General features: G+C 44.1%; 1 protein-coding gene across 1 annotated transcript in view; it reads right to left on the bottom strand.

Moving 5' to 3' along the window:
• Positions 1-18,693: 18,693 nt before the first annotated feature.
• The window catches only part of FBXO15 (F-box protein 15), a 45,116-nt gene continuing 37,753 nt past the window's right edge, over positions 18,694-26,056 (bottom strand). Inside the window, exons 8-9 of the mRNA XM_008685892.2 lie at positions 24,654-24,778; positions 18,694-19,093 (exon numbers count right to left, since the gene is read on the bottom strand). Of these exons, the coding sequence (XP_008684114.1) occupies positions 18,827-19,093; positions 24,654-24,778 (392 nt within the window). The 3' untranslated portion in view covers positions 18,694-18,826. The remainder of the gene's footprint in view (positions 19,094-24,653; positions 24,779-26,056) is intronic.

Here is a 26,056-nt window from a genome sequence, read left to right as displayed (position 1 = left end):
ATGTCTGTTCATGTCTTCTGCCCAGTTCTTAACTGGATATTTTGGTTGTTGGGTGTTGAGTTTGATAAGTTCCTTATAGATTTTGGATACTAGTCTTTATCTGATAAGACATTTGCAAATGCCTTCTCTCATTCCATAGGTTATCTTTTGGTTTTGTCGACTATTTCCTTTGCTGTGCAAAAGCTTTTTTTTTTTTTTTTAAGATTTTATTTATTTATTCGACAGAGATAGAGACAGCCAGCAAGAGAGGGAACACAAGCAGGGGGAGTGGGAGAGGAAGAAGCAGGCTCATAGCGGAGGAGCCTGATGTGGGGCTCGAACCCAGAACACCGGGATCACGCCCTGAGCCGAAGGCAGATGCTCAACCGCTGTGCCACCCAGGCGCCCCTGTGCAAAAGCTTTTTATCCTGATGAACTCCCAATAGTTTATTTTTACTTTTGTTTCCCTTGTTTCTGGAGACATGTCAAACGAAAATTTGCTACAGCCAAGGTCAAAGGGGTTGCTGCTTGTGTTCTCCTCTAGGATTTTGATGGATTCCTGCCTCATATTTAGGTCTTTCATCCATTTTGAGTTAATTTTTGTATATGGTGTAAGAAAATGGTCCAGTTTCAAGCCCCACATCGGGCTCTCTGCTCAGTGGGGAGCCTGCTTCTCCTTCTTCCTCTGCCTTCCACTCCCCCTGCTTGTGCTCTCTCTCTCTCTGTATAACATCTTTAAAAAAAAAAAAAAAGAAAGAAAGAAAGGAAGAAAAAAAGAAAGAAAAGAAAACGGTCCAGTTTCATTTTTCTGCATGTAGCTGTCCAGTTTTCCCACCATCATTTGTTGAAGAGACTGTCTTTTTTTTTTCCATTGGATATTCTTTCCTGCTTTGTCAAAGATTAGTTGACCATAGAGAGTTGAGGGTCCATTTCTGGGTTCTCGATACTGTTCCATTGATCTATGTCTGCTTTTGTGCCAGTACCATACTCTCTGGATGATTACAGCTTTGTCATACAGCTTGAAGTCCAGAATTGTGATGGCTTTAGCTTTGGTTTTCTTTTTCAACATTACTTTGACCATTTGGGGTCTTTTCTGGTTCCATACAAATTTTAGAATTGTTTGTTCCAGCTCTGTGAAAAATGCCAGTGTTATTTTGATAGGGATCTCATTGAATGTGTAGACTGCTTTGGGTAGTATAGACATGCTTCCAACCCATGAGCATGGAATGTTTTTCCATTTCTTTGTGTCTTCCTCAATTTCTTTCATAAGTGTTCTATAGTTTTCAGAGTACAGGTCTTTTACCTCTTTGGTTAGCTTTATATCTAGTATCCTATGGTTTTTGCTGCAATTGTTAGCAGGATCAATTCCTTGATTTCTCTTTCTGCTGCTTCATTGTTAGTGTATAGAAATGAAACAGATTTCTGTGCATTGATTTCATATCCTGCAACTTTGCCAAATTCCTGTACCAGTTCTAGCAATTTTTTGGTAGAGTCTCTCAGGTTTTCTACGTAGAATATAATGTCATCTGCGAAGAATGAAAGTTTGACTTCTTTGCTAATTTGGATGCCTTTGTTTCTTTTTGTTGTCTCATTGCTGAGGCTAGGACTTCCAGGACTATGTTGAACAAGAGCGGTGAGAATGGACATCTCTGTCATGTTCCTGACCTTAGGGGAAGAGCTCTCAATTTTTCCCCATTGAGAATAATATTTGCTGTGGGTGTTTCATATATGGCTTTTATGATGTTGAGGTATGTTCCCTCTATCCCTACATTGTGGAGGGTTTTTATCAAGAAAGGATGTTGTATTTTGTCAAATGCTTTTTCTGCATCTATTGAGAGGATCATTTGGTTCTTATCCTTTCTTTATACTAATGTGGTGTATCATGTTGATTGATTTGCGGATGTTGAACCATCCTTGCAGCCCAGAAATAAATCTCACTTGGTCATGGTGAATAATCCTTCTAATGTACTGTTGGATCATATTAGCTAGTATCTTGGTGAGAATTTTTGCATTCATGTTTATCAGGGATATTGGTCTACAATTCTCCTTCTGAGTGGGGTTTTTGTTTGGTTTTGGGATCAAGGTAATGTTGGCCTCATAGAATGAGTTTGGAAGTTTGCCTTCCATTTCTATTTTTTTGGAACAGTTTCGGAAGAATAGGTACTAATTCTTTAAATGTTTGGTAGAATTCCCCTGGGAAGCCATCTGGCCCTGGAGTCTTGTTTGTTGGGAGATTTTTGACTACTGATTCCTTTCTTTGCTAGTTTTGGGTCTGTTCAGGTTTTCTATTTCTTCCTGTTCCAATTTTGATAGTTTACATGTTTCTAGGAATTTATCCATTTCTTACAGATTGCCTAATTTGTTGGCATATAATTATATTATTGTAATTGTTTGTATATCTTTGGTGTTGGTTGTAATCTTTCCTCTTTCATTCACGATTTTATTTGGATCCTTTCTCCCAAATAGGGAGTCTAATTTTAATCTTTTGCATAAAGGTCTCCAATGGTCCTAACACCATTTATTGAAGAGCCCATCATTTCCCATTTGAATTACAATTCTACCTTACCATAAATTGTTTCCATTATGCATGATTTTGTTTCTGGGTTCCCAACTTTGTGTGTTTGTAAATCAATATTCTACCTTTGAGCTAATTTAACACTGTTTTAATTACTTTGGCTACAAAATAAGTCTTAAAAGTATGTCTGCTAGTTTCTTCCTCAAAATTGTCTTCTCCATTCTTAGTCCTACAGTTTTCCATATGTCTTTTTAATGTCTTATTAAGTATGAAATATTTTTGCAATGAGGTTGCAATTAGATTGCATCTGTAGATTAATTTACTGGGAACTGACATTGTTAGAGTAAGTCTTTCCATCTACAAAAAAGGAAAAATCTAATTATTTACAGTTTTTTAATGTCTTTTGAGAAAGTTGTATGTTTTCTCCATAAAGGTCTTATGTATCCTTTGTTGAGTTTGTTCCCAAGGGCCATAGAGTTGTTTGTTTTGGTTTTGGGTGGATTTTTTTTTGACAATTACAAATAATACATTATTTAATTAAACTTCACACATGGACATTTTATCCAGAAGCTTTGATGAAGTCTCTAATTTTAATACTCTTCCAATGGGTTAGTTTGGGGTTTGATGTAGAAAATCATATCATCTGCAAATAACAGTTTGAGTATTCTTTTCTAGTCATTTTTTCCCCTTTTTCCAGCCTTCCTGCACTACCTTATACTTTTATCTAAAACAGTTATACAAAGTTCACTAATGGACAAAATTAAGGCATTTAGGAATGCATACTTAGATTATTAAAGTATGGAGAAAAATAAGGATGTGATAATCTAAAAGGCAGGGTAGTGGTAGTCTTTAGAGAAAAGACAGAGAGTTTTTATTGGGAAGGAACCTGGGGACCTGTGGGGTGAGGGCAGTACTACGTGGGGGTTATGCAGGGTTTTGAATCATAGTAGTTCATCAGTCTGTACACTTTTCCTTCATGCAATTTTTCTATATGTGTTATAATTTACAATTTTAAAAAGATTTTTAAATTGTTTAAAAATGAATTGGAGAACATTCTGTTTTCACATGCTCCAGAACAGTTGGCAAAATGTTGGTATTATCTGGTCCTTACTGAACATAAAGTGAAAAATCAGTTTTAAATTCTTTAAACTTAGTGAGGGTTTTTTAATATATGGATTTTTGAGTATTGACTCTCTTTAATGATTTTATTTCATTCACATGTTCCATTTCTTATTAAATCAATTTTTGTTCTAAAAAGTCATTAGTTTTCTTTGTTTTCCATTGAATAAATTAGTTCGTAATCTTCTCATATTTTCAATCTCTGCCACATCAGTACTTTTGTCCTTTTTTGTTCATTGTTAATATCATTTATATATTCACCCTTTGAAGGTGATTTTTATTTTCCCGGTGGTACTTCGTTTTGTACTTACAAGAAACATGCATTGCTTTTATACTCCATGACAATCTAAGAAGTCTATTTCAATTTGGGGAGGAAAAAATAAGGCCTCTAGGCATTCTTTCATAAGGTGAAGTGGCACCGGATGGGGCAGCAGTCTCTCCCTCATGTCCTAACTGTCAATCATGTCGCAAGTCAAGCTTGCTAACATGTATGTCAGTACAAGAAAATGGATGTCACACAGAACTTTTTAAAATAAAAACAATGCTTATATAGGGATGATTATCAGAGCAAACAGATTCGCCTTCACATGTGCACTTTGCCCTAGGGAAGCCCCAATCCTGTGTTGTCTCCAGCTTGGGAAGGGAAGTGCATTTACGCCAAATCTTGCTCTCGTAGTCTCCTGAAAACAGGTGTTTCATTGTTTCAGTGACCTCTGGCTATTGGAATGAAATTTTTGCCAACAGCCACAGAAAGGTCACTTCCCTCAACAGGAAGAAAGTAGACAAAGCTATTTTCACCAAACCCTAAAATTCTAAGAGATTGCAGGAATACAACACATTAGGGAAATTATCTCATTAGCTTTCCAAGCAGGAGTCATTTATCAATTACCTGACTTCATATTTGTCATGCCCCTTAGCTGCTTCTTAGCTTTTGTTTTAAATAGTAGCACTGCATAATCTCAATTTATCTTTATCTTGTATCTTAAGCTATGGACCGTAATAAGTGAAAAGGTCATCCTCATAGGTCAGTGTTTACCCATTTCTTTTTTACTTCTCAGAGACAGACAAGCTCTCCCAACTTCTAATCTCATCCTCCCTATGCCACAAGGTCTGCAGAGCTGGTAACCTAAGAGGTAATTCTGCAAATGAAAGGGGCAGTGATTTATCATTTGTAAGGTTCACAGATTGCTAAAGGAGGACTTATCCCAATGTTTCTTAGGTGAATTCCATCCCAATCATGTGTATCTCCCAGAGGCTGACTCTGGCTGAGGAATTTCACGAAAGCTACATTTCCAAAACTGTAGCTATTAACTTCTCTGGACACACAACCATAAAATGTGCTGTGAGCAGAGACTTGGGCACAATTTCCAGTATTCACTGCCCTCTAACAATAACTTGCCTGATCACATAAAGAAAGCACCATTTCTCTAATGGATATTAGCGGCTCAATCATTTGCGTCGAGTCAGGAAGACGCGCATAATCGCACGCACTTTGATGAACTAACTCACTGGGGTTGGACACTTGTTGACTGCCTACCATGTGAAGGATGACATCAGGTGGTTACTGTCATCTCTTTGGCAAACTTTAATGAAGAATGAAGCTTCATCAATTCAACATGTCCCCTCTGTGGGCTTTATTTAGCATGCTATCTCGGTCAGCAAGATTCCCTTCTAAAGGACATCCTAGAGGTCACTGAGAAAGTGAACCGCAGAGTGAGGACCAGGGTGCGTCCATGCCTTCGATGCCCAGATGGTTATGGTAAACGCTCTAACCTCGGCGCAATCTCAATGCTCCTCACTTTCTAAAATTGAACGTTTTCAGCTGCATCCTGCCTTCCTCATCCACACGTTAATGTCTTCCTTCAGAGGCGCTCACAGTTTAGCTGCTGAGGAGGAGGGAGAGAACTGCGCCGCAGCCGTCCAGACCATCTGCAGCTGGCTGCTATATATACCGGATTTCCGATCCCAGGATGGGCACAACTGACTTCCTTTCATATGGAACAAATTTTCTAAGATTCCAGTACCGCAAGTGGAAACCAGAGTTATGAACCCATTTTTAATTCAAGGGGACTTTCAATTTCCTCACTGACAGGTGTCCGGGAACTTTAATTTGAGCTCTGAAATTTTAGGCGTATCTTCAAGTTAAACAGACACTGAAGGTTGAAAACAGGGCAATTACTGTTGAATCACAGACAAATTTTATTACAGACTTTGGTAGAGTAAATGTTGTAGAGACAGGTAATAATTTGTACCTGCTATGTACTCAGTAAATATTTGTCATACTGGATTTAATAACCTGAGAAGGAGCCTGAATCCAATAGGCTCCCTTGCCTCTATCATAGCCCATAGCCGTGGCTTCTCCTGTGTTGCTCCGAATCGGACCCTGTCCTCTACTGGACTTTCTGAGGGCGTACATGAGCTCCACAAGGAATTTCTCCTCTCATTACCATGTGATTTGTCATACTCCACGTTGCACCAGTGGGACAGTAAGATCGCAGCTATCTACCTGAGGCTGAATTCCTGGTGGCCTTGATTTATGATTCAGAACTCTGAGGGAATATTTTCACGGGAAATGAATGCTGTTAATGTGTCTGGTGGAAAGGGAGGGGAGAGGGAGGGTGCAGTAAGAGCTGCATTATGTGTTTGTCATTGCGAGCCACTGACTCCACACCTACCTCAGCCTCCCATCAAATTTACACAGGGACGACGTCCGTCACATTGCATTGTGCCTGGACTACACCAGATGCTTTGACTTCCAGCACTCAGTTACTCCTTTGGAGAACCCCATTCTGATTATACAGGGCATGCTGATTCTCACCAACCCGAACGTGTACAATGGCCCACTCAAAGAACAGCGTATATTCATTATGGGATGACTGAGAGAACAGCTTTAACCTCTTGGCATCAAGCACCATGGATGTTTACTTCCAGCCTCTGCCACCCAATGAGACAGCACATTCCCTACTCCGGGACAGCCCGCGAGGGTAGCCAGTGCTGCTCTATCAGACTGTAAACAGGTAAGAAGACTTCTTGGCTCAGCTAGAGCACCGACTCTCCCTCCTTTGAGATTACAGATCCCAAGAGATCCCTTGGCTAGGCTGTGCATGTTTTGAAGACAAGGAGGGACAGGAATATCCCCTGCATATAGAGAATGATGTCTCCCATGTGCTAGGAGCTTAGTGAGTGAGCATTTTGTGAATGAATGAATGAATGAATGACCTCTCAGCTTCCTTCTGCTAGCAGCAGTTTCTCAGGGGGAAATGTACAAATATCACCTGATAGATTCAGGGCAGATACGAGAAGGAAAATTCTTTCTTCCCTAACCGGATATTATTACATAGGAGTCTGACATCTGGTCACGACTTTAGAGAGGGACCTTGTATGTTTATTCAATGCACACTTACTGAGTCCTGATGAGCTAGAATAATGAACAAAAAGATGCACCGGCCCTGCCCCAGAGGGAAAATCATCTATTCCAAGCCTCTACTTCTCTTTTCTTAGGCCTTCCTAGGATTGCCCCATGCTAGGTCTCCCCCATCGCTCCCTCACCCCCAATCTTCTTGACCATCACCCTCTCCACCCCCCTCACTCTATCCCTGAATGAAGAAAGAGTTCCTTCCTGTCCTCTGCTGTGGTTCCTGTCCTCTAGTGCCATGGTCAGCTATGTGTGGCTGACTGGAAACTGGCCAAGGGTTTTCCAAGTGGGGTCCTGGGAGCAGCAGCCTTGGTCTCATCTGGGAGCCCATTAGAAATGCAGATTCATGGCCCCCACTCCAGGTGTTGTGAGTCAGAAACTCTGGGAGTGAGGCCCAGAAACTGGAGTTTTAACGAGTCTCCCCTGATTCAGACGTGAGCTACACTGGATGTGCCCCCATTTTCATCTAATCCTGAGGCCCTCCTGGGTGGGAAATGTGATTCTAAACAAGAAGGGCAGCTCCAGAGCCCAGGACAGGCCCTCAGGAGGCTGTATGTCTGAGTGGGGGGCTGCAGTGGGGCTGACAGCACAGGGGACACGTGATGGGCGTCAAGCAGCAAGAGGAAGAAAGGATGACAGAGAAAGGAGAGGGCCCAGCCAGTGGGTAGTGGGGATGGTGTGTCAGTCAGGGATCACCAGAGAAACAGAACCAATAGGAGATAGGCTTATTTGTGACTGAACTTAAGAAATAGCTCACTCCTCTGTGAGGGCTGGCCCGCAGACGGGAAAGTCAGACAGGGTCTGCGGATGTGCAGTCTTGACGCCTAATTCCTTCTCCTCTGGGAACCCTCAGTTTTTACTTGCAAGTGATAGATGAGGCCCACAGAGACAATGGAGGGCAACCTCCTTTACTCAGAATCCAATGACCGTAGGTGTTGACCACCTCTACAAAATCCCTTCACGGCGGCACCAAGGTTAGTGTTCCAACCTGGCCAATGTGACGGGTAAGACAACCCACTATGAACCCCAGGGAGACACCTCACTTGTATGGAGATTTTCCAAGGACCATTAGCAGATGAGATGGTGCCGTCGAAGACTGCAGTTCCCAGGGGACCAGAGTCCCAGCGGAGGCAGAAAACCTGCCGTTTCAGCGTAAGATCTCAGCCCAGAGATCACGCAGCTAGATGGTAATGTCAGGTAAGATGGATTTTGCTGCCCACACTTGTAATTGAGGTCAACAAATATTTACTGAGCAGCTACTAAACACACAAAATTAGGCATCTTTTCCACTAGCGGCCAGACCTCATCTCCCGGCCTTTCCTGGCTCGGAGCCAGGCCTGGGAGAGCTGTGCAGTCCGCTTTATCAGGTAGTGAGCGTCTCTTGTCATCTTGGTAACCACAGCACCCAGGTCGGGGCCCCGCGCTGAGCCGGTGCACAATACATGTTTGGATCATTGGTCATTGTTGAGGGGGGAAAAGCTTCCTATCTGTGGTTTAGAATGAGTGCCATAAAGTATGAGCAAGAGCTCGCCCCTTAAATGTGACGTACTCGCTGGAGCTCAAGCAGAACCGACACGTCAAAACTCCGCAGGGCTCACACTGAAGTCTGAAACACGGAGTTTACCTTCATCTGCTACACAATAATCTCGCCGCTTTCACAGAGTCCACCACGTTTTAAAGAACTGAAGGCAACCCTCAGTAGTCCGTCCAAGTTTCAAGCCCTTCCAGAATACTAAGGGAACGATTTCCTACCTAAGTCACCATCTACAGATTGCAGGGAAGGATGCCATACGCAGAAGTGATGCTCTCTGCTATTCGGTTTTTAACATCAATCACAGTGATTAAAATGCGTGCCTACACTTCCGAATTTAATAATACCCTTGAGGAATAAATGTGAATGGTAACATAAATCCATGAGATTACATTACACTCTCTGCCTCCGGAATGAAACTTTTAACCTTTTCCTATTACCGTGTGGAAGGTTTTCCATTTTGCTCCCCTGTCTCCCTCCCGATGAAACAAAGTTTTGCCATCTGGGGACTTTTTCCTGTGGCAAGCTTTGAGGATCTCTGTAAAAAATAGTTATATATGGACCATAATTATCTCCTTGTGAAAGAAGAAAAGAGCCTACAATTTATGGTCGGGCATCACGCGGGCCTATTTTAGCTGCACACAGAGCGCGTAGTAAATAGAAACATCAGCATAGCCATTTTAGAGAGCCGCTTCAGAAACAGATCTCTCTTGCATGACCACTCATTGCACTTGAGCAGAACGAATAATAGGGCAAATTAGCAATTTAGTTGTGGAACAGTGGCCAACAGAATCTTATTACAGAAAGAAAGTATCGTGTTCTGGGAAAATGGGTGGCCAGGGTTTATAAATCTGTAAGAGATACACCACTTAGCATCTCATTCCATGACAACTGCAATTTCTTGTGCCCTAATCAAAGGCCAGAAATCAGTCTGTATTGGAAAAGCACGAGAACCGGAGGCAACAGAGGACTACCGGGGTGTCAGCCGGATGTGAATAAAAGATCAAATAATTTCTATTGCAGGCTCCAGAGTCTAGTTACATCAGAATTTAACAGAGTTCATGCAGCCGCAAACTAAATTTCAGGTTTTTAAATATTTTATTACATTACAGCAACATTAATAGAATTACACATAAAATGTACTCATAATTCCATGACTTCAACAAATCAAATTGCATATATTTGTCCATTTTTCCATCTAGTCCCTGTTACAAAAAAATATATAATTTTTGCTGAGCTTAAAGCACACTGCAGCTAAGAAGTCCTTGACGTTTTAAATCAATACAGAAGGTCTTTAACCCCACCATATCAACCCTGAGGATGGTTAGTCTCTGTTTATCAATAAAAACATTTTCCTCAGAAGTACAGCAACGATAAAGGCTATTAAACCAACACAGCCCTTTGCTGGGCTCTCCAGACCGCGTAAGTGAACTGTGCGCACCAGTCCCTCTTCAGAGCGCCAAACCCTTTCCGTGTACAGTTCACAACACAAATCTGACTCACTGATTTTTTTTTTTTGGCGGTCCCTATCAAATTTTACAAATTAGGGGCGCCTGGGTGGCACAGCGGTTAAGCGTCTGCCTTTGGCTCAGGGCGTGATCCCGGCGTTACGGGATCGAGCCCCACATCAGGCTCCTCCGCTATGAGCCTGCTTCTTCCTCTCCCACTCCCCCTGCTTGTGTTCCCTCTCTCGCTGGCTGTCTCTATCTCTGTCGAATAAATTAATAAAATATTTTTTAAAAAAATTTTACAAATTAACATTTTTGCCACTAGGCATTTTCTTAAGTGCTCATTACTTCTTCCAGGTGCGCTATTTTTATGTGAAGTTTCGGCGACCGTCTTCTTTTGGGCTTACTGTTTGTACCAAGGACAACTTTCCCTAAGAATGTACGCAACCGAAACATCCCTGCAGCTAAAATCGTAGAGTCCAAACATCCTGCTTTATTTACACATGCATAGTAAGACTTTTCTTTTGTTTTTCATAGGCATAACCGTCCATGACTGACTAAAATCCCCTAAACGGACGTGACAGAGATCATTCCACCCGCTCCGCTGTTCTAGGACCTGCCTCAGCTTCCCTTTAACAACAACGGAGGTGGAGCCAAGTGGGATTGGAGTACACGAGGCACCGCCCAGTCAGGGGAACCATGGCCCAGGACTCACATTTCGTTTTGACAGTTATTTAGTCACAGGTGTTGGCACAACATGGAGAGGAATACTCAGCAAGAGTTATTAAAATGGGGGTGGGGGGGCACCTGGGTGACCCAGTCAATTAACCATCAGACTCTTGGTTTGGTTTCGGCTCAGGTCGTGATCTCAGGATCATGAGATCAAGCCCCATGTCAGGCTCTGGGCTCAGCAGGGAGCCTGCTTGAGATTCTCTCTCCCTCTCCCTCTGCCTCTCCTGTTCATGCTCTCTAAGATAAATAAATAAATCTTAAAAAAAAAAAAAAAAAAGTTACCAAGAGAGCACAAATTTTCCTAACAAGAGAAGATCCTGTTTCTAAAAGAATAAAAGAATAGTGTCTGGGGCACCTGGGTGGCTCAGTTGGTTAAGTGGCCAACTCTAGATTTTGGCTCAGGTCATGATCTCAGGGTCCTGGGGTCACGCCCCGTGTTGGGCTCCACACTTAGGGAGTCTGCTTGAGGATTTTCTCTCTCTCTCTCTCTCTCTCTCCACTCCTCTGACCTTCCCCCTGCTCACACGTACTCTAAAATAAATAAAAATAAGTCTTAAAAAAAAAAAAAAAAAGAACAGTGCCTGAATTGAGTGCCTATCAGAGATGCTACCACATGGAAATACTACCCATGTTGTCTTTTTTTTTAATTGTGGTGAGAACACTTAAGATCTACCCTCTTAACAAATGTTTAAGTATACAATATTGTAAAATATAGACACCATGTTGTACAGATCTCTCAAGTTTATTCATCTTGTATAACTAGAATTTCATACCCACTGAACATCTCCCCCACTTCCCTCTCCCCCAGCTCCTGACGGCTGCTCCACTCTCTTCTCCTCTGAGCTTGACTATTTTAGAAACTTCATATAAGTGGAATCATCAGTATTTGTCCTTTTAGGACTGGCTTACTTCACTTAACATAATGTCTCAAACATTCTTCCACGTATAGTAGGATTTCCTTCTGTTTTAACGCTGAAAAATATTCCATTTTCTGTATACACCACATTTTCTCTATCCATTCATCTGTCTATGGAGAGATAGCATCCATATCTTGGCTGTTGTAATGAACATGGGGGTGCAGAAACGTCTTCGAGATCTTTATTTCAATGCCTTTGCATATATGCCCAGAAGTGGGATTATGATAGCTCTGAATCATATGGTAGTTCTATTTTTAATTCCTTGAGGAGCCTCCATCCTGTCTTCCCCAGTGGCTGCACCGTGTTACAGTCCCGCCAACAGAGCACGAGGGTTCCCGTTTCTCTGCAGCTTCACCAACACTTGCTATTTTGTTGGTTTTTTATTTCAGCCATCCTTCCAGGTGTGAGGTGATCCCTCACTGTGGCTTTGACTCTCATTTCCCTAGTGATTGGGGATACTGACCACCTTTTCATATATCTGTTGGGCATATGCCTATCAAGTCTTTTGCCCATTTTTAAAATTTTTTAAAGTTATTTTTGCTATTGAGTTGTACAACACCTTATTGTCTCCCAGGAACCTTATTTTGCTTTTCCCAAAGTAAGTGCCACAGACGTGCAGCTGTCCTCAGCAATAGTCAGGCACGGGCTTCCAAGACAGGAGAATCCTAGCTCTGTTACCACATGTGCACCTCTGGGCATTTAACCCCTCTGAACCTCAGCTCCTCATCGCACAATGTTGTTAGCACACCACCTACCCCACAGGGGTTTTGAGGATTTCTTTTTTTTAAATAGCCTCCATGCCCAGCGTGGAGCCCAATGTGGGGCTCAAACTCAAGACCCTGAGATCAAGACCTGAGCTGAGATTAAGAGTCAGATGCTTAACCGATGAGCCACCCAGGCACCCCGGGTTTCTAAGTATTTTAAAGATACAGGTAAGTCTTGTTACACAGTGCATGGCACACAGTAAGCTCTCAATTTTTAAAAAATGAAAGTTATTATTTCATGGTGAATTTCTCACTTTCTCCCCAAACAACAGCAAGTCAGTATGAGATCATAGGTATTTCATCTCAAGTGTATGGATACTTTTCTGAATTAGACATATAAAAATGAATGTACTTTTTATACCCATTTCACTGTGATTCAATCATATAACTATATGTCAACCAGTTAACAAACATCTGCCTTTGGGGCAATTCCCAGAGCTCAGTTTATAACCCCAAGAGGCCAGAAGGTAAATGAGAGGGTTAACTAAGGTCAGCTGTCCAGGCTGGGGCTGAACCAGTCTGGTAAGACTCTAAAATCTGACTACAGGTAAATGTGACTGTGACACATTTCTCAGAGCACAAACGCATTCCTGTGCATCATTTTCAGGAACAAAACATAATTTTACGTACACCTGAAATGATGGGTGTGTGAGGCTGAGTCCCTGCCCAAGTCCCCTTGTTTCTCCTGTTCTGCTGAAGGCGGCCCACCGCTGTTTAGAGCTGTGCCCAACCAGCCCTTTCCTCCCCGACCTTGCCCGCAGCCTGGCGGGCCTTGCCTCCCTGAGCACCGACTGGGAGAGGAGCCTTCAGCGGCTCCTCCTTTCTCCAGGGCCCCTGCGGTCCCCTTTTCTTTCCCTGTGCTTAATCCTACTGAGCTGTGCTCAGCGCAGGTGGCTTTCAGCCCCAGGGGCTTCTGCAGCCCAGCTCTTGCCTCGCGGAAGCTCAAGGAAAATCCAGATGTTACTCCATGAAGCCGCAGGAGGCTACAAAAGACACCCTATGGTGAAGATGATGTGATGTTCCACATGCAAAATGTACCTCAGTGTGTAAGCCCCACACCTTTACGTCGGTTCTTTAAAGGCACACTCTCTACACTACGGGCATTAGAAAACATTTTGCAGAATGATTTTCTCATGTGAGCATTTTCTTTCTGCAGCAGTTACTATCAGACTTATCAGAGGTTAATGACAATGAGACAACAGTCAGATCACACGTAAAAATCATCTTTAAGAAGGCAGGTCAGATCTCTGGTCTGCTTTCAAGTCAGGCAAGAGTTTGCATCTGGAGTACACCTGAAATAAAAAGATGTCCCTTTTATTCTCCACTAGTGGTAGGTATGCTTTCCTGGGTGTAGCTCACACTTGTTTCCTTTGCCAACTGCATAATTAAGAGTTTGTACCTGTTACTTTTCTTGAATTGATTTAACTCTGTGAGCCTCCATCCTCATTGTATTTAAGACATCCAGCGTAATTCCTCTTGCTTTACAGTCAAAAGGCTTCCTCTCAAAGGAGTATGATGAGTAAAGGCTTTTATCTTATGTGTCTGACAACTTAATGTCACTACATATGATACAAAGATGTCCAGCCCCCTAAAAGGTTTATTATTTAGGTTGGGCATAATGTGTGAGCATTTATGACACACACTAATATATCTTAACCCTTGAGCAACGCCTTCCCTTCCCCCACTGTTGATTCCTACAGCCATGAAGTCGGGTCCAACGAGGTGGGCACCTGCAGTGGGTGGGGTGGGGGATCCACACACTCCAGGCAGGATGTGGAGGGCTCCTCACTTGAAGCAGCCCGGTGAGGGAGAACAGGCTAAGGAGGGTGGTGAGGGCATCCATGCAGAGGAGTGGCTGTAGTATGGCTGGCTTTGCTTTGGTTTGGGGCTTCTCTTACTGCTGGCCCGAGCCAGTCTTGAGGCTGGAAGCAGGTCAGTCCCCTTCCTAAGTGGCTAAGTCCACACCCCACCCAGCTCCCTTCCCAGAGGGGCTCTCACCCTCTGGTACCACTATGCACCTGTCCTAACGTCCCCCCCAGGCACCAGACAACCAGGGACAGCCCTTGAGTCAGAGGATTACCCAAATCTACCAATCCACAGGGAGCTTTTGAAACCTAGCTATCCCTACCGGGCTTTTCATTCACAAGGTGCCCCCTCCAGTTCCAGCGTGCTGTCACCCTGTCCCCGGGCACAACTCCTTGCATGGCCCTGCCTCCCTTATATGGAGCTGCCTTTCATCTATCCGAACATTGGTATGTTGTGTCCAAGCATCAAAAGATTCTTGAAATCTTATAAAATGGTGGCCCTACTGTGATGTTTCTGGGCCCACATGGGGAGAGGAGGCTGCACGTGCAGGAGTGGGGGACACCGAGACATGATTTGTTGGGGCCCTGGCAGGGTGAGAAGGGTCTCCTCATGGCAGAGTGTGCAATCACGGTGTGCCAAGGTGAGGAGGTGGCATCTGGCCAGAGGGGAGCAGTGGAAGAATGGGCTGTCTCCCCAGGTCCCTCCACTGTGAACACACTATTCTGTCCTCTCTGACAGCAAGTACCTTGTGGCAACACACTCTGAGACTATGTCCCTATCTTGTTTCTTTTTTTTTTTTTTAAGATTTTATTTATTCATTTGACAGAGAGAGAGACAGCCAGTGAGAGAGGGAACACAAGCAGGAGGAGTGGGAGAGAAAGAAGCAGACTCCCACCGGAAGAGCCTGACATGGGGCTCGATCCCAGAACTCCAGGATCACGCCCCGAGCCGAAGGCAGACGCTTAACGACTGAGCCACCCAGGCGCCCCCCTATCTTGTATCTTATATTTTCACCCGCGAATTTTCGCATCCATTGAGGATTCTTGCCTATAAGTTTTGCCAAATGGTGAGGATGAAGTTTGTTGAAAACTAAAAATAACCTCAGAGGCTTTTGTGCTGGACTTGCAAACTACGGCCTGGGGCCAAATTCAGTCCCCTGCCCATTTTAGTAAATAAAGGTTTCTGTAACAAAGGCAGGCCCATTCACTTGTGCACCATCTGTAGCTGACTTCGAGCTGCGGGGACTCGGACAAGGAGATGGAACAGACACCACACGTCCCCCACAAAGGCTGAACTACGCTCGGGCCCTTCACAGTAAAGGTCCGCCAGCCCCTGTGTTTAGGAAAATACTGCATTTATGAGACAGGTACAAAATGTTTAATAAGGAACTAGAAAAATCATTTTTATAAAGTAAAAACCTGACCAAATCATCAAAATAAAAAAAAGGAATTTCAACAGAAAGATTGAAAAACAAAATTGAGACAATATTCCAGAAGCAGAACAAAAGACTAAGATGGAAAAGACGAATCAATTCAAAAAGGATGACAGTTGATTAATAAAAGCTAGAGAAAAAGAGAAAATACTTTTTTTAAAATCTAGAATTGAAGTACAAAAATTCTTTAAACAACCCATAATGAATGAAAAGGATTAACTCCAAGCATTATCTTGAAATTTTGAAATAACAAGCAAGAAGAGTAAATTCTAAAAGCTTCCAGAGAGAGAAGAGAAAGAGAACAGGTCACATACAAAGGAAGAACAATCAAAATGGCAGGATCTCCATCAACAGCAATGCTAGGATATGCACACAGGTTTACACTGTCTTCACGTTCTCAGAGAAAACATTTGTCATCCCACAGTGTGTACCCAATTAAACTATCCATCAGACGTTTTCAGGAATTCATGGACCAAAATGTGTTTTCCCACGTCACTTTTCTTAGAAAGGTGCAGGAGAATGTGCACCACCAAAAAAAAAAAAGAGAGAGAAAAGATATAAATCAAGAAAGAGGAAGACAAGAGACCATAAAATAAGATTCCCACAGGAACTTCCCAGGATGACAGCTGTCCAGCAGGGCAAAGGGGAAGTTTAAAGGAAACAGAGGCAGAACTCTGGAAATGAAATAGCCTGGGGAAAAAATAGAATTTGTAGATTATTTGATATGATTGACTTAGAAAAAAATACTAAAAAAATTGACCAACATATGAAATATTGAACTTCTTGGAAAATTTAAGGTTCACTAAAACCATGCCAGAAAAAAGGTTTATCCAAGAAAAATAAGAAGTGCCCTATTACTCTCTGTGACCCTGTAGAAAATATCACAGTTGTAATTAACAAACCATAACAACTTATATAAAATTGCTGTATTTGATATGATGCAAGAGAGGAGGTGGCTGGAATAGAAAAGCTATATTTTATCCACCTTAAATCAATAGATGTCCAAAATTGACAAATCCAGAAACAGCCACAGAAAAATGTTATTTAGAAATATGGGGGCAAATCTGAGAAGAAACAGCTTTTAACAGCTGAACGTTATCTCAGACCCACAAAAGGGCAGGTGAGGGCAGGGCTGGGTCTTCTGGCACCATTTGGTGACGTGTGGTGCGCACAGGGTGCTCTGATAAGACACTTGCAAACGCCATGACTCTGTAAATGCCCTTCCTCGGCCTCGCTCACCCTTCCCCCGGCACTACCCAGAGGTAACTCAGATGTGAAGGGCTCCCAGGCTTGTCAAGTCAGAATTTATGCCTGCTTCCTTCATGCTCCCATAGCTGCTGGTATATTCCTTATAATAATTTCTGTTGATTCAACAAATCGTGAGTATTAAGAGACTGGCATCCTGTTCAATGCTGGAGATAGAATAGTAAACAAGACAGCAGAGTCCTGCTTACAGGGCTAGCAGTCTGGCAGGCAGACATTACACACATACTCAATTCAGTACGGACAGGAGTTTAACAAGACGGCCGGGCCGAGATTCCCCACTGTACCACGATCACAGAAGAACCTGGCTGCCCATTCCATCCAGATATTGTTCCCCTGGGGGTAAAGAGAACCATGCTCTGTCTCTGGCTCTGCCTCAGTCCGACATTTCCATGACATCTACACCCTCCACAGTTTAACTTAATGAGTTCCAGGTGTCACCACACACTGTTTAGTGGTTGTTTTCCAATTCTTACCTGCAGGTGACATGTGGCATCCGCCACCTGCCTTTCCTGATGCCTGGTCCTCTTCATGAGTCAACCCACTGCCTCTCCATCACCCAATGCTCACCCAGGTGGGGCAGGTGCTCTGCACCCCTCTAGCAGTAGCACAAAATAACATGGTCCCCTGCTCTCCACTCTGAACCTGATTTCAGAGTTCTCCCTTCCCAGGGCTCCAGCCCGAGGCCCCAGAGGTCAGGACAGCAGGGACGGCATCAGGGCAGGAGTCCTTTGTACTGTCACATTTATTTGGCAAAGAACCTAATATCTGTCCCAGACCTTTTATTGCTGTCTTCAAGCAGCTCTCACACACTCACCCCTCAAGAGAGAGAGTTGATCAGATAGCTCAGGATGAGAAAGGAAAATAGAGAGGAGGCGACGCACCCCTGTAGGAGCAACACAGCATTTCAGAAATCACTTCTGAGAGTAACCTTAAGTAGGAGATAAAAACATGACCAAAAAATAATCTATACAATCTAAAACTAATTTAAAACCAAATCCCTAAAAAAAAAAAAGCCACATAGACTTAGATGCATGCTACCCCCATCTGCCACCCTAGTGTCTGTCAGCTCTCTGTTAAAACATTCTGCAGAGGAAGTGCTCACCACTCACTCATCCATCTGGGTCTCCACTAATGTCCAGCTGGGGGTCTTCACTGCTTTTGTATCACACTTTGCTCTTTTAAGCAATAACAGTTTCTTCTGATAATTTCAGATACATCTTACCTTGTGAGGTAGGCACTTTTAGTTTCATTAAATAGTTTCAAAAATAAATGTGAAAACTTCAGTTTTCACATAAATAATGTGGCTGCTGAATGCCACGAATATAGCACTTTCTCATTTTAATGGGCACCATGAAGTTGATATTTAAATATACTCTTTCATTTTGGGTTCTAGCCAATAAAAAAAAAAAAACCTCTATCTCTACAACACACGCACATGTGTACGGACATATACACACAGGCATGTGCACACACACACACACACACCTGCATAGTGATCACACACATACACACGTGGACACATACACACGTGTGTGCACACACGTGTACAGAGTGATCAGATGCACACACATACACACTCATTGATCACACACACAGTGATCACATGATCACATGCTTAAGCAGAATTCCTTGTCTTTTAAATTGTAAGGACAAAAGTTAGGTAAATATCTTTTTCCTTATTTTAAATGAATTTTCATTGGACGTGTTATTTTCATGTTTTTAAAATTTAACTTAATTCTCTAAACATTAACTTTAAAATGACCCAGGAATCATAATTTCTAATGTGAAAGAAGAAGGCATCAAACAGACTACTGCTTTATTTCAACTTCCAACACCAAGAACACAACTCGTAAGTCCAAAATAAACAAACAGCAACAATAATTCGCCACCTCCTGCCAATACTCAGTATGTTGTCCCAAACCAGTGGTTTATTTTTGCTACCCTCAGATAAAGGACCAGGCTGACGATGAAGTATTCTTCTGTCTCTTTGATCCACACCAGCTCCACGTGCACTCTTCCTTCCGAGTCCACATAGTCAACATAGTAAGTCTGTCCCAAGAAGTTAGGCCCATCAGAGGGCCCGGAAGATCTCATGCAAACAGGGGAACTGAAACACCAAAAGGGTTTCCCATATTCATCCAAAAGGGTTACGTCCATTATAGAACAACTCTACAAAATAAACATAAATACTCATGAGTGTAAGGACAAAATGGCAAATTGGACCTGATTTCCAGGTCTAACTAATACATGTACAAATGTATAAATGAAGCCTTGTCATGAAGGATGAAGTGAAAGGGGCAGGAGGGGAGAAAAGAGAACAGTATTACAGACGACATCAGGGCCACACCAGGACTGTGAGAGAGCAAGAAACACTGGAGGAACCAGGGGCGCTAGGGGCCAACAGGGTCATGAGGGCGGCAGGGTGGCTATCTGTCATCACCTCCACCATCGCAAGCAGCCACCAGTGCCAGTAAATGCATCTCCGATAAACACAAGAGCAATGAAACAGGGGTGGGGGCAGCGAGAACAGCACAGGCATGTGGGTGATGGTTACACGCCTGCGAAGAGATGGTAAACCAAGCCCTCAGCTGTCGGTGGTAGTAACTCACAGGAAAGAGATGGAAGAAGTATTTACAAGACACACTGAGCAGAATCTGGTATTTGGAGGTGAGGGTAGGGGAGAAGGGGGCACTAACTCCTACTCTTTCTCCCATTGCTGCAGAAGAGCAGGTCTGGGGAGAAATGTGACTATTTCAGACGTGCTGCGTCTACAGGGCCCCGTGAAGAGTCACAGCTATATGGGCACTTGAGTTGGGGGAGATGCTAATAATGATTATTATTAACGAACTATAGTTTTACCTTTATTTTTTAATTGTTGTAAAACACAAGCAACAAAACTTTACCATCGTAACCATTTTTAAGCGGTATTTAGTGACATTAAGCACATGCACTCTGTTGTGCGGCCATCAGCACCCTCTACCTCCAGAGCTCTTTTCATCTTGCAAGCCCGACACTCTGGACCCATTAGATGATAACTCTCCCCCGCCCCCGCAGCCCCTGGGAACCACCATTCTACTCAATGTCTCTGTGAACTGGACCACTCTCAATTCCTCATGTAAGTGGACTCCTACAGTATTTGACCTTTTGTGTCTGGCTTATTTCACTTAACATAATGCCCTCAAGGTTCACCCATGTTGTAGCATGTGCCAGAATTCCCTTCCTTTGTAAGGTGGGACAACTGTCCATCATATGTGTACAGCACACTGTGTATCCATCCAGCTGCTGGTGGACAGCGCGTTTCTTCCACCTTTTGGCTCTTGTGAATAATGCTGCTATGAAATGAACATGAGTGTGTAATGTTAGCTGTATTTTTTAACATGTTCTATTTATCAGACACTAACTCAAGCAGTTTACATATACTATTTAATTCTCAAGAATTATTCTTTTTAAGAAACTATGAAGTAGTATCAAGGCTAAAATCTTCTAACACTTCCCTTTTTAGAAATGGCTCATTATTTGCCATGACTTGTGCCCTGTGTTAGTGTTTTATTAATTGGAATATAAATGCTTACTCTTAGATATCTGCATAAAATGAACATTGATATCAACCTAATTATAGACACACAGATATTACAGATACTACATAGGGAGACATAAAGATATCTTAGATGTCAGCATAAATGCTGCTTTAGAGATCTACACACAATTAAATGTGGCCAACAGCACTAACCATTTGGACCTGAGTATGATCAGGCCGAAGAGTCCTGACTCAAAAAAGTGTTTCTCAGAGAGAAATTAAAGGAACACAAACATTCCAAAAGTTAAACGAGAGAGAGAGAGAGAGAGAGATGGTCTAGTTAAGTGAGCAATGAGAAGTGGTTCCTGCCTCTGGAGGACACCGGAGTAAAGAGCCAGCCAACATGAACCATCCCCTGCCCCCGACAGCAGAGAGTACAGACCAGAGCCAAAAGCCCCTGCCCCAAGAGGTGGGGGCTGCTGAGCGAGACAGCCTGCGGAGCCCTACACCAGACCTTGGTCCTGATGCCCTTCTAGGTCCTTGAACAGCACACATCCACCCATCACACCCTCTGCTTCTGGCAGAACAGGGACCACAGTTCACAGACCATAGAGAAGGGCTCACTGGGGCTGAGAACAGGGGGAACCAAAGCCGACCCTGAGAGCTAGAATGTGTCTCTGTCTGTGCTCAGGCAGCCAGAGCCCTTCTGGAATAAACAGCTATCATCATGGCCATTTGATGAAGGAAGCTCCATGGCCATGTCAACGCCCAAGATAATACAGCTGGTCGGGTGGTCACGCGGACCCAAGCCTTTCTTTAACCCATCACCCTTCATTATCTTCATGACTGGGTTAGCAGGCTCTCAGTTTTGTTAATTAAAACCTCATCAAAATCCAGCAGCACAGACACAGTGGCTAGAACCATGAGCAAGGAGGAGAGCATGGAGGAGAAGGTGACATTCTGGGCTGCCCCAACATTTCACAGGAAGGTGGAGAAGGAAATCAAGGAGGAACGGTCAAGAAGTGTAAGAACTCTTTGACAGGGATGCTTCTCACGAGCCCTGCGCCCTTCAGTAACCGGCTTCCTCTGTCTGCTTTCGGCCCCTCAGCTGCCAGACAGAGCTGGGAGCTATCTCCCGAAGCTCTCCTGGTTCTAAAAGCCTAGCATTTTCCAATTCCTTCATATTCTACGGAACACCCGGCACACAGTGGCACATAAAACCCTTTAACAGCTTCCCAGGACACAAACTCAATGCCAAATTCTTTACCCTGGGTTGTGAGGCCCTTTGTGAGCCCCCCAGCCCTCCCTTCCACCCTCCTCCTGCCACTCCCTCCCTCCTCTGGTGCTGGTGCATTCCTTGCTGAGCAGGGAGGCGGGTCACATGGGGGAAGCTCTTCCACCCCTTTCCAGTCTCAGCGCATGACCCGAACCCTGCTTCACAGAGCACAGAGGCTGCCTCCTCCTTCGTGCACCAGGGGTGTTGGCTTCTTCCCAAGATGCCAACGCCTTCAGTCACCCGGCACTGCAGCAAGCCAGCCAGGGCATCTTTCTTGGGGGCTGCAGTGTGGGCACAACCACCTTCACACACTGAACCCGTGACACGCCCATCGGCAGGCTTCACTATTCTTGCATAAAGCACAACCACAGTTATACTGAGATAGCTAGCTTGAATTACAACGGATGCAGAGCTCCATAGAGATCTAGAAGTAACATTAAAATAACATAAAAAGTGCCGAGGCAGGAAAGGATAAAGTACAAAAAACGGACATAAGAAGAGCCTTACCAAAGGAAACTCCATCCACCAGCACTCCTGATAGGAATGGAGAGAAGGCGGGGCAGGAGAGTGTTTGGGTTTGAATTATACCGAATTCTACTGAAGCCAGCAGCGGGCCAATCACACCGGCTATTCACACCGCGTTTGCAAGACAGCACGGCAGCCAGCCAGGGGGCAGCGGGCCTGTGCGGACTCAGGACTAACAGCAGCCCCGGCAGGCAGCTCTACAATGTATTGGGAATCATAATCCGACTTCAAAAAAGAAAAAGAAAAACTCATCAGCTTTTAACGTGATGTTTTTAAATGTTTACAGTTAATCCCCATATAAAATGAAGCGTTGCTGACGTTGGACTCAAAGCACTCAGGTGAGAGGGAGGCTGGGTTTGAACGACCTCCGGGGCAGCCCTCACACTCCTGTGCCCCTCTGACGAGAAGATTCCTCTGGGAGCAGTAAAGCAGGAGGTGCTCCAAGAGCCCATCCGTGCCCACACACCACTTCAACAGGCAGCTCCTCCATCTGTCAGTATCGTGGTCATTAACATCCGTCCCGGGCCCGGAGCCACTGACTTGGGTGACACTTCCGAACTACCTGCGCCCGGATGGCATGCTGAGCGACATCCCGGAGGCTGTTTCTACAATTTCCACCACAAGGATGCCACTCTGTTTTTGGGATTTTAATAGCTACATGTATCCACGAAACTTTTTACAGTTTACCCTTGTTTATAAAATGTTTTTAACTCCTTGAGAGAAATTTCCTAAAACATGTTTTATAGTTACACTGATCAGATGCCTGAGGGAAATTCCTGATCTGGGTGGTGAACACAAGGGACAGGACATCACTTACCTCGACTTTTCTTCTTTAGGAACTCTGAGGACATCTTAGTCCCAGTACCAAACCCAAATTACGAATAGCAAAATACAGATGGACCTTGCCCAGCTGCAGCAGGCCCACGGAGAGGGGGCAGCTGTGGAGCCCGCTCCCCCTTCCCCCAGAGCCCAGCTGGGAGAAGGACCTGCGGGCGAGAGTGTGCGAGGACACGCAGTCCATGCCCGACCTCAAGGACTCCAAACCCCATTTTCAGATAGAGCTATTTTGCTGGAAACATGCATTCCCAAGTCACGTCGGTCTAGCAACCTACAGAATCACCACCTGGAGCTCATTTTGAAGCTACACCTTCGGCTTCTGGTTGCTGTAAAAAATCTGTCCCCGCATTTGCAGCTAAAATGCTATTTAGGATAGTCTGTTCCACAGCTTAGTCTGCCCTACATAAAGTTCCCCCAGAGACTGTGTGTAACAACGAGAGTGGGGACAGAGCTTTGTTTCTTTGTAGAATTCTCCACTTCCCTCCCTCAGCTCTCATCCTGCTCCAAATACCAGAAAACACAGAACAAATTACATCATTTTTAAAATCACACAGACATGTTAAGTCTTCCACATCTGAATTCTGCCTTTCTTGGACCTCAAGGTCTACTCCGACTTAAATATTCTATTTCAGTACATATTTTTATAAGACCCATTAAAAAAAAAGGTCTGTGCTCTTAAAGACGTGAAACAATATTTTTTTGTATATAAAAATAATCTGTACCAAAGTTTAAATATTTGTTTACAAATAAATAGGATTAATAAAGCAGTTCCTTTTATCAAATAGCAAGTGGCTCAAGAGATAATACTTAATGATAACTAACTGTTTTTAACCCTCGATGATAACACTGCTCTTGTCATTACCGGTAATTGTTCTAACAAGGTGTCCACATTTGTATGGCAGCATAAAGGCATGTTACTGAACATTGATCCCACTGGCTCACCGGGAATACGTAAATCCTGTTCAACCCACAAAACAAAAATGGAGAGCAATGAGAACCAGGGGCAGCCATGGGCCCAAGATCACAGAAGAAAACAAAACTACGTCTCAAGGGCTCCCATCCTCATCCGCCTCCTCTTCTTCCCTCCTTCCCTGCCGACGCCCAACCACTAAATAAACTCCCCCATCCATGTGGCTAATTTTTGATGAGGCGCAAACTGCTGTAACTGTTCAAGGAAGGGTATTCAAGGAACTATCTGTATCCTGACTTAGAACTTGGGGCAAGAGCAATTAAGACTTTGAGTAAATGCTACGTGCCTGGTCCAGCCTAGAACTCCACTTTTTCTCCACAAGACAGACAGACAGAGGGGCTTCAAGGGAGGGCAGGGGTACAAAAACGTTGCTGCATGCTACCCCACTCCTGCTCCCCCACACTCAACAAAAAACACAAGGTACTCAATAAGCATTTGTTGAATGAATCAACTGGCTGTCAATAGCTAAGAGAATGTGCACATATCTTCAGACATTAGAACAGTAAAGCTAGGACTTTAAAAGCAGTATCATAGATATACATTGACAGACTTTTTTTATTATACAGAAACCAGGTTACATTAAGAAAATAAAACAACAAATTACCTTTATACAGCCATCGAAAATATCAGTTCTCCAAGAGAGGCCAACTTTCCCAATAAGAGGTAGGTGTTCTGTGTTATTTTTAAAACTTATAACAACAAGCTTCACATATCCATTTTCAATGGATCCTGAAAAGATTTAAGATTTTTCAAATTACGACATACCCATGCAGGACAAGTCAAGACTCTTTAGGCGTGCTGCTTCCTAAAGAATGCCTCATCTAGCCACATCCTGGATGCAGGCATCTGGCTTGAGGCTGGTGGCATACCTGCAGCCCAGAGACAGAGACATGAGTGTGTACTCTGGAAACACGATCTCAAAGTGGGGTAGGGGGACATGCCAGAGGTGAACCTGGATCTCACCTGTCACTGATGAGAGATTGCTAAGGGGGCCGACGTTCTTCCGATTTGATTAAGGTAACAGCAGTACGAACAGTACACAAGAACTGTGGAGCTTCCCGGAAAGCGGATGGCACAGTGGTCCAGACAGGAAATGTGGGGGAGCAAGGAGGGCAACGTCCAGAGGACTGAGGAGCTTGAGAGCAGGGCAATATGGAAGAGATGAGAAGCCCCGCGCACATAAAAGGAAAAAACATCTCTCGCATGCTTACTGGTAAGTAAAAATCCTTGCGCTTGCTACCAACAGTTTGAGACCAGAGGCCCTGCCCTTCCTCTGACTAGCAAAATGCTGACTAAGAGCCACCTGGCCACTAGCAAGAGCCCATCACAACCCAGGCGCACAAGTTCCACTCTTCAAGGCCCTGAAGCTCAGAGAGCCTCCAGTACTGCTGAGCCTCCTGCGACGATGAGCTCCACACTCTCATTTAATGTGCCCTGAAAAGTGTGCAGCACGCAGGACAACGCAGCAGCTCCTACACGTGCACACAAGCTTTCCTCAGAGAGAGACACCTCGGCAAGGGCAAGATGTGAGTCACAGGGCAAAGCAGACAGTAGAAAGGGGAAGAACAAAAGTTCTTTGACCTTAGGGGCGTTATTTCAGGGGTTGAAACAAAGCCAAAGCTAGGCTGCCTCGCCCCTAGAAATTCTGCAGTGTTGTCACTTAAGCCGAGCCTTAGTGCCACTCTGCCAGAAGCCCCTTCTGTGACACGGGAATGGCTCTAAGTGAGAGAACCCTTTGGAGCAGAGTTTCCAGCCCTGTAGGAGGGTGCTGGGAGCCCTTCTATACCAAGGACAGAGGCAGCCCACGACGTCGTCCCCTCACTGCTGAGTTATTAGCAAGAACCATGCAGCTTCTCTCCTCTCCCCCGGTGCGGGAGCCAATGCCAAATGACACTGACCCTTCCCAGGCAACAGCTCTACTGTCACCTCGGCAGGGCTCGACGGAAGCGGGAGGAAATCTGTGAAAAGTGAAGCCTCAGAGGAGACATGGTAATGACTTTCTGAATG

The sequence above is a fragment of the Ursus maritimus genome, unplaced genomic scaffold (assembly GCF_017311325.1).
Source record: "Ursus maritimus isolate PB19 unplaced genomic scaffold, ASM1731132v1 scaffold_18, whole genome shotgun sequence".
Classification (NCBI taxonomy): Eukaryota; Metazoa; Chordata; class Mammalia; order Carnivora; family Ursidae; genus Ursus; species Ursus maritimus.
This window is presented reverse-complemented; position numbering and strand designations above follow the sequence as displayed.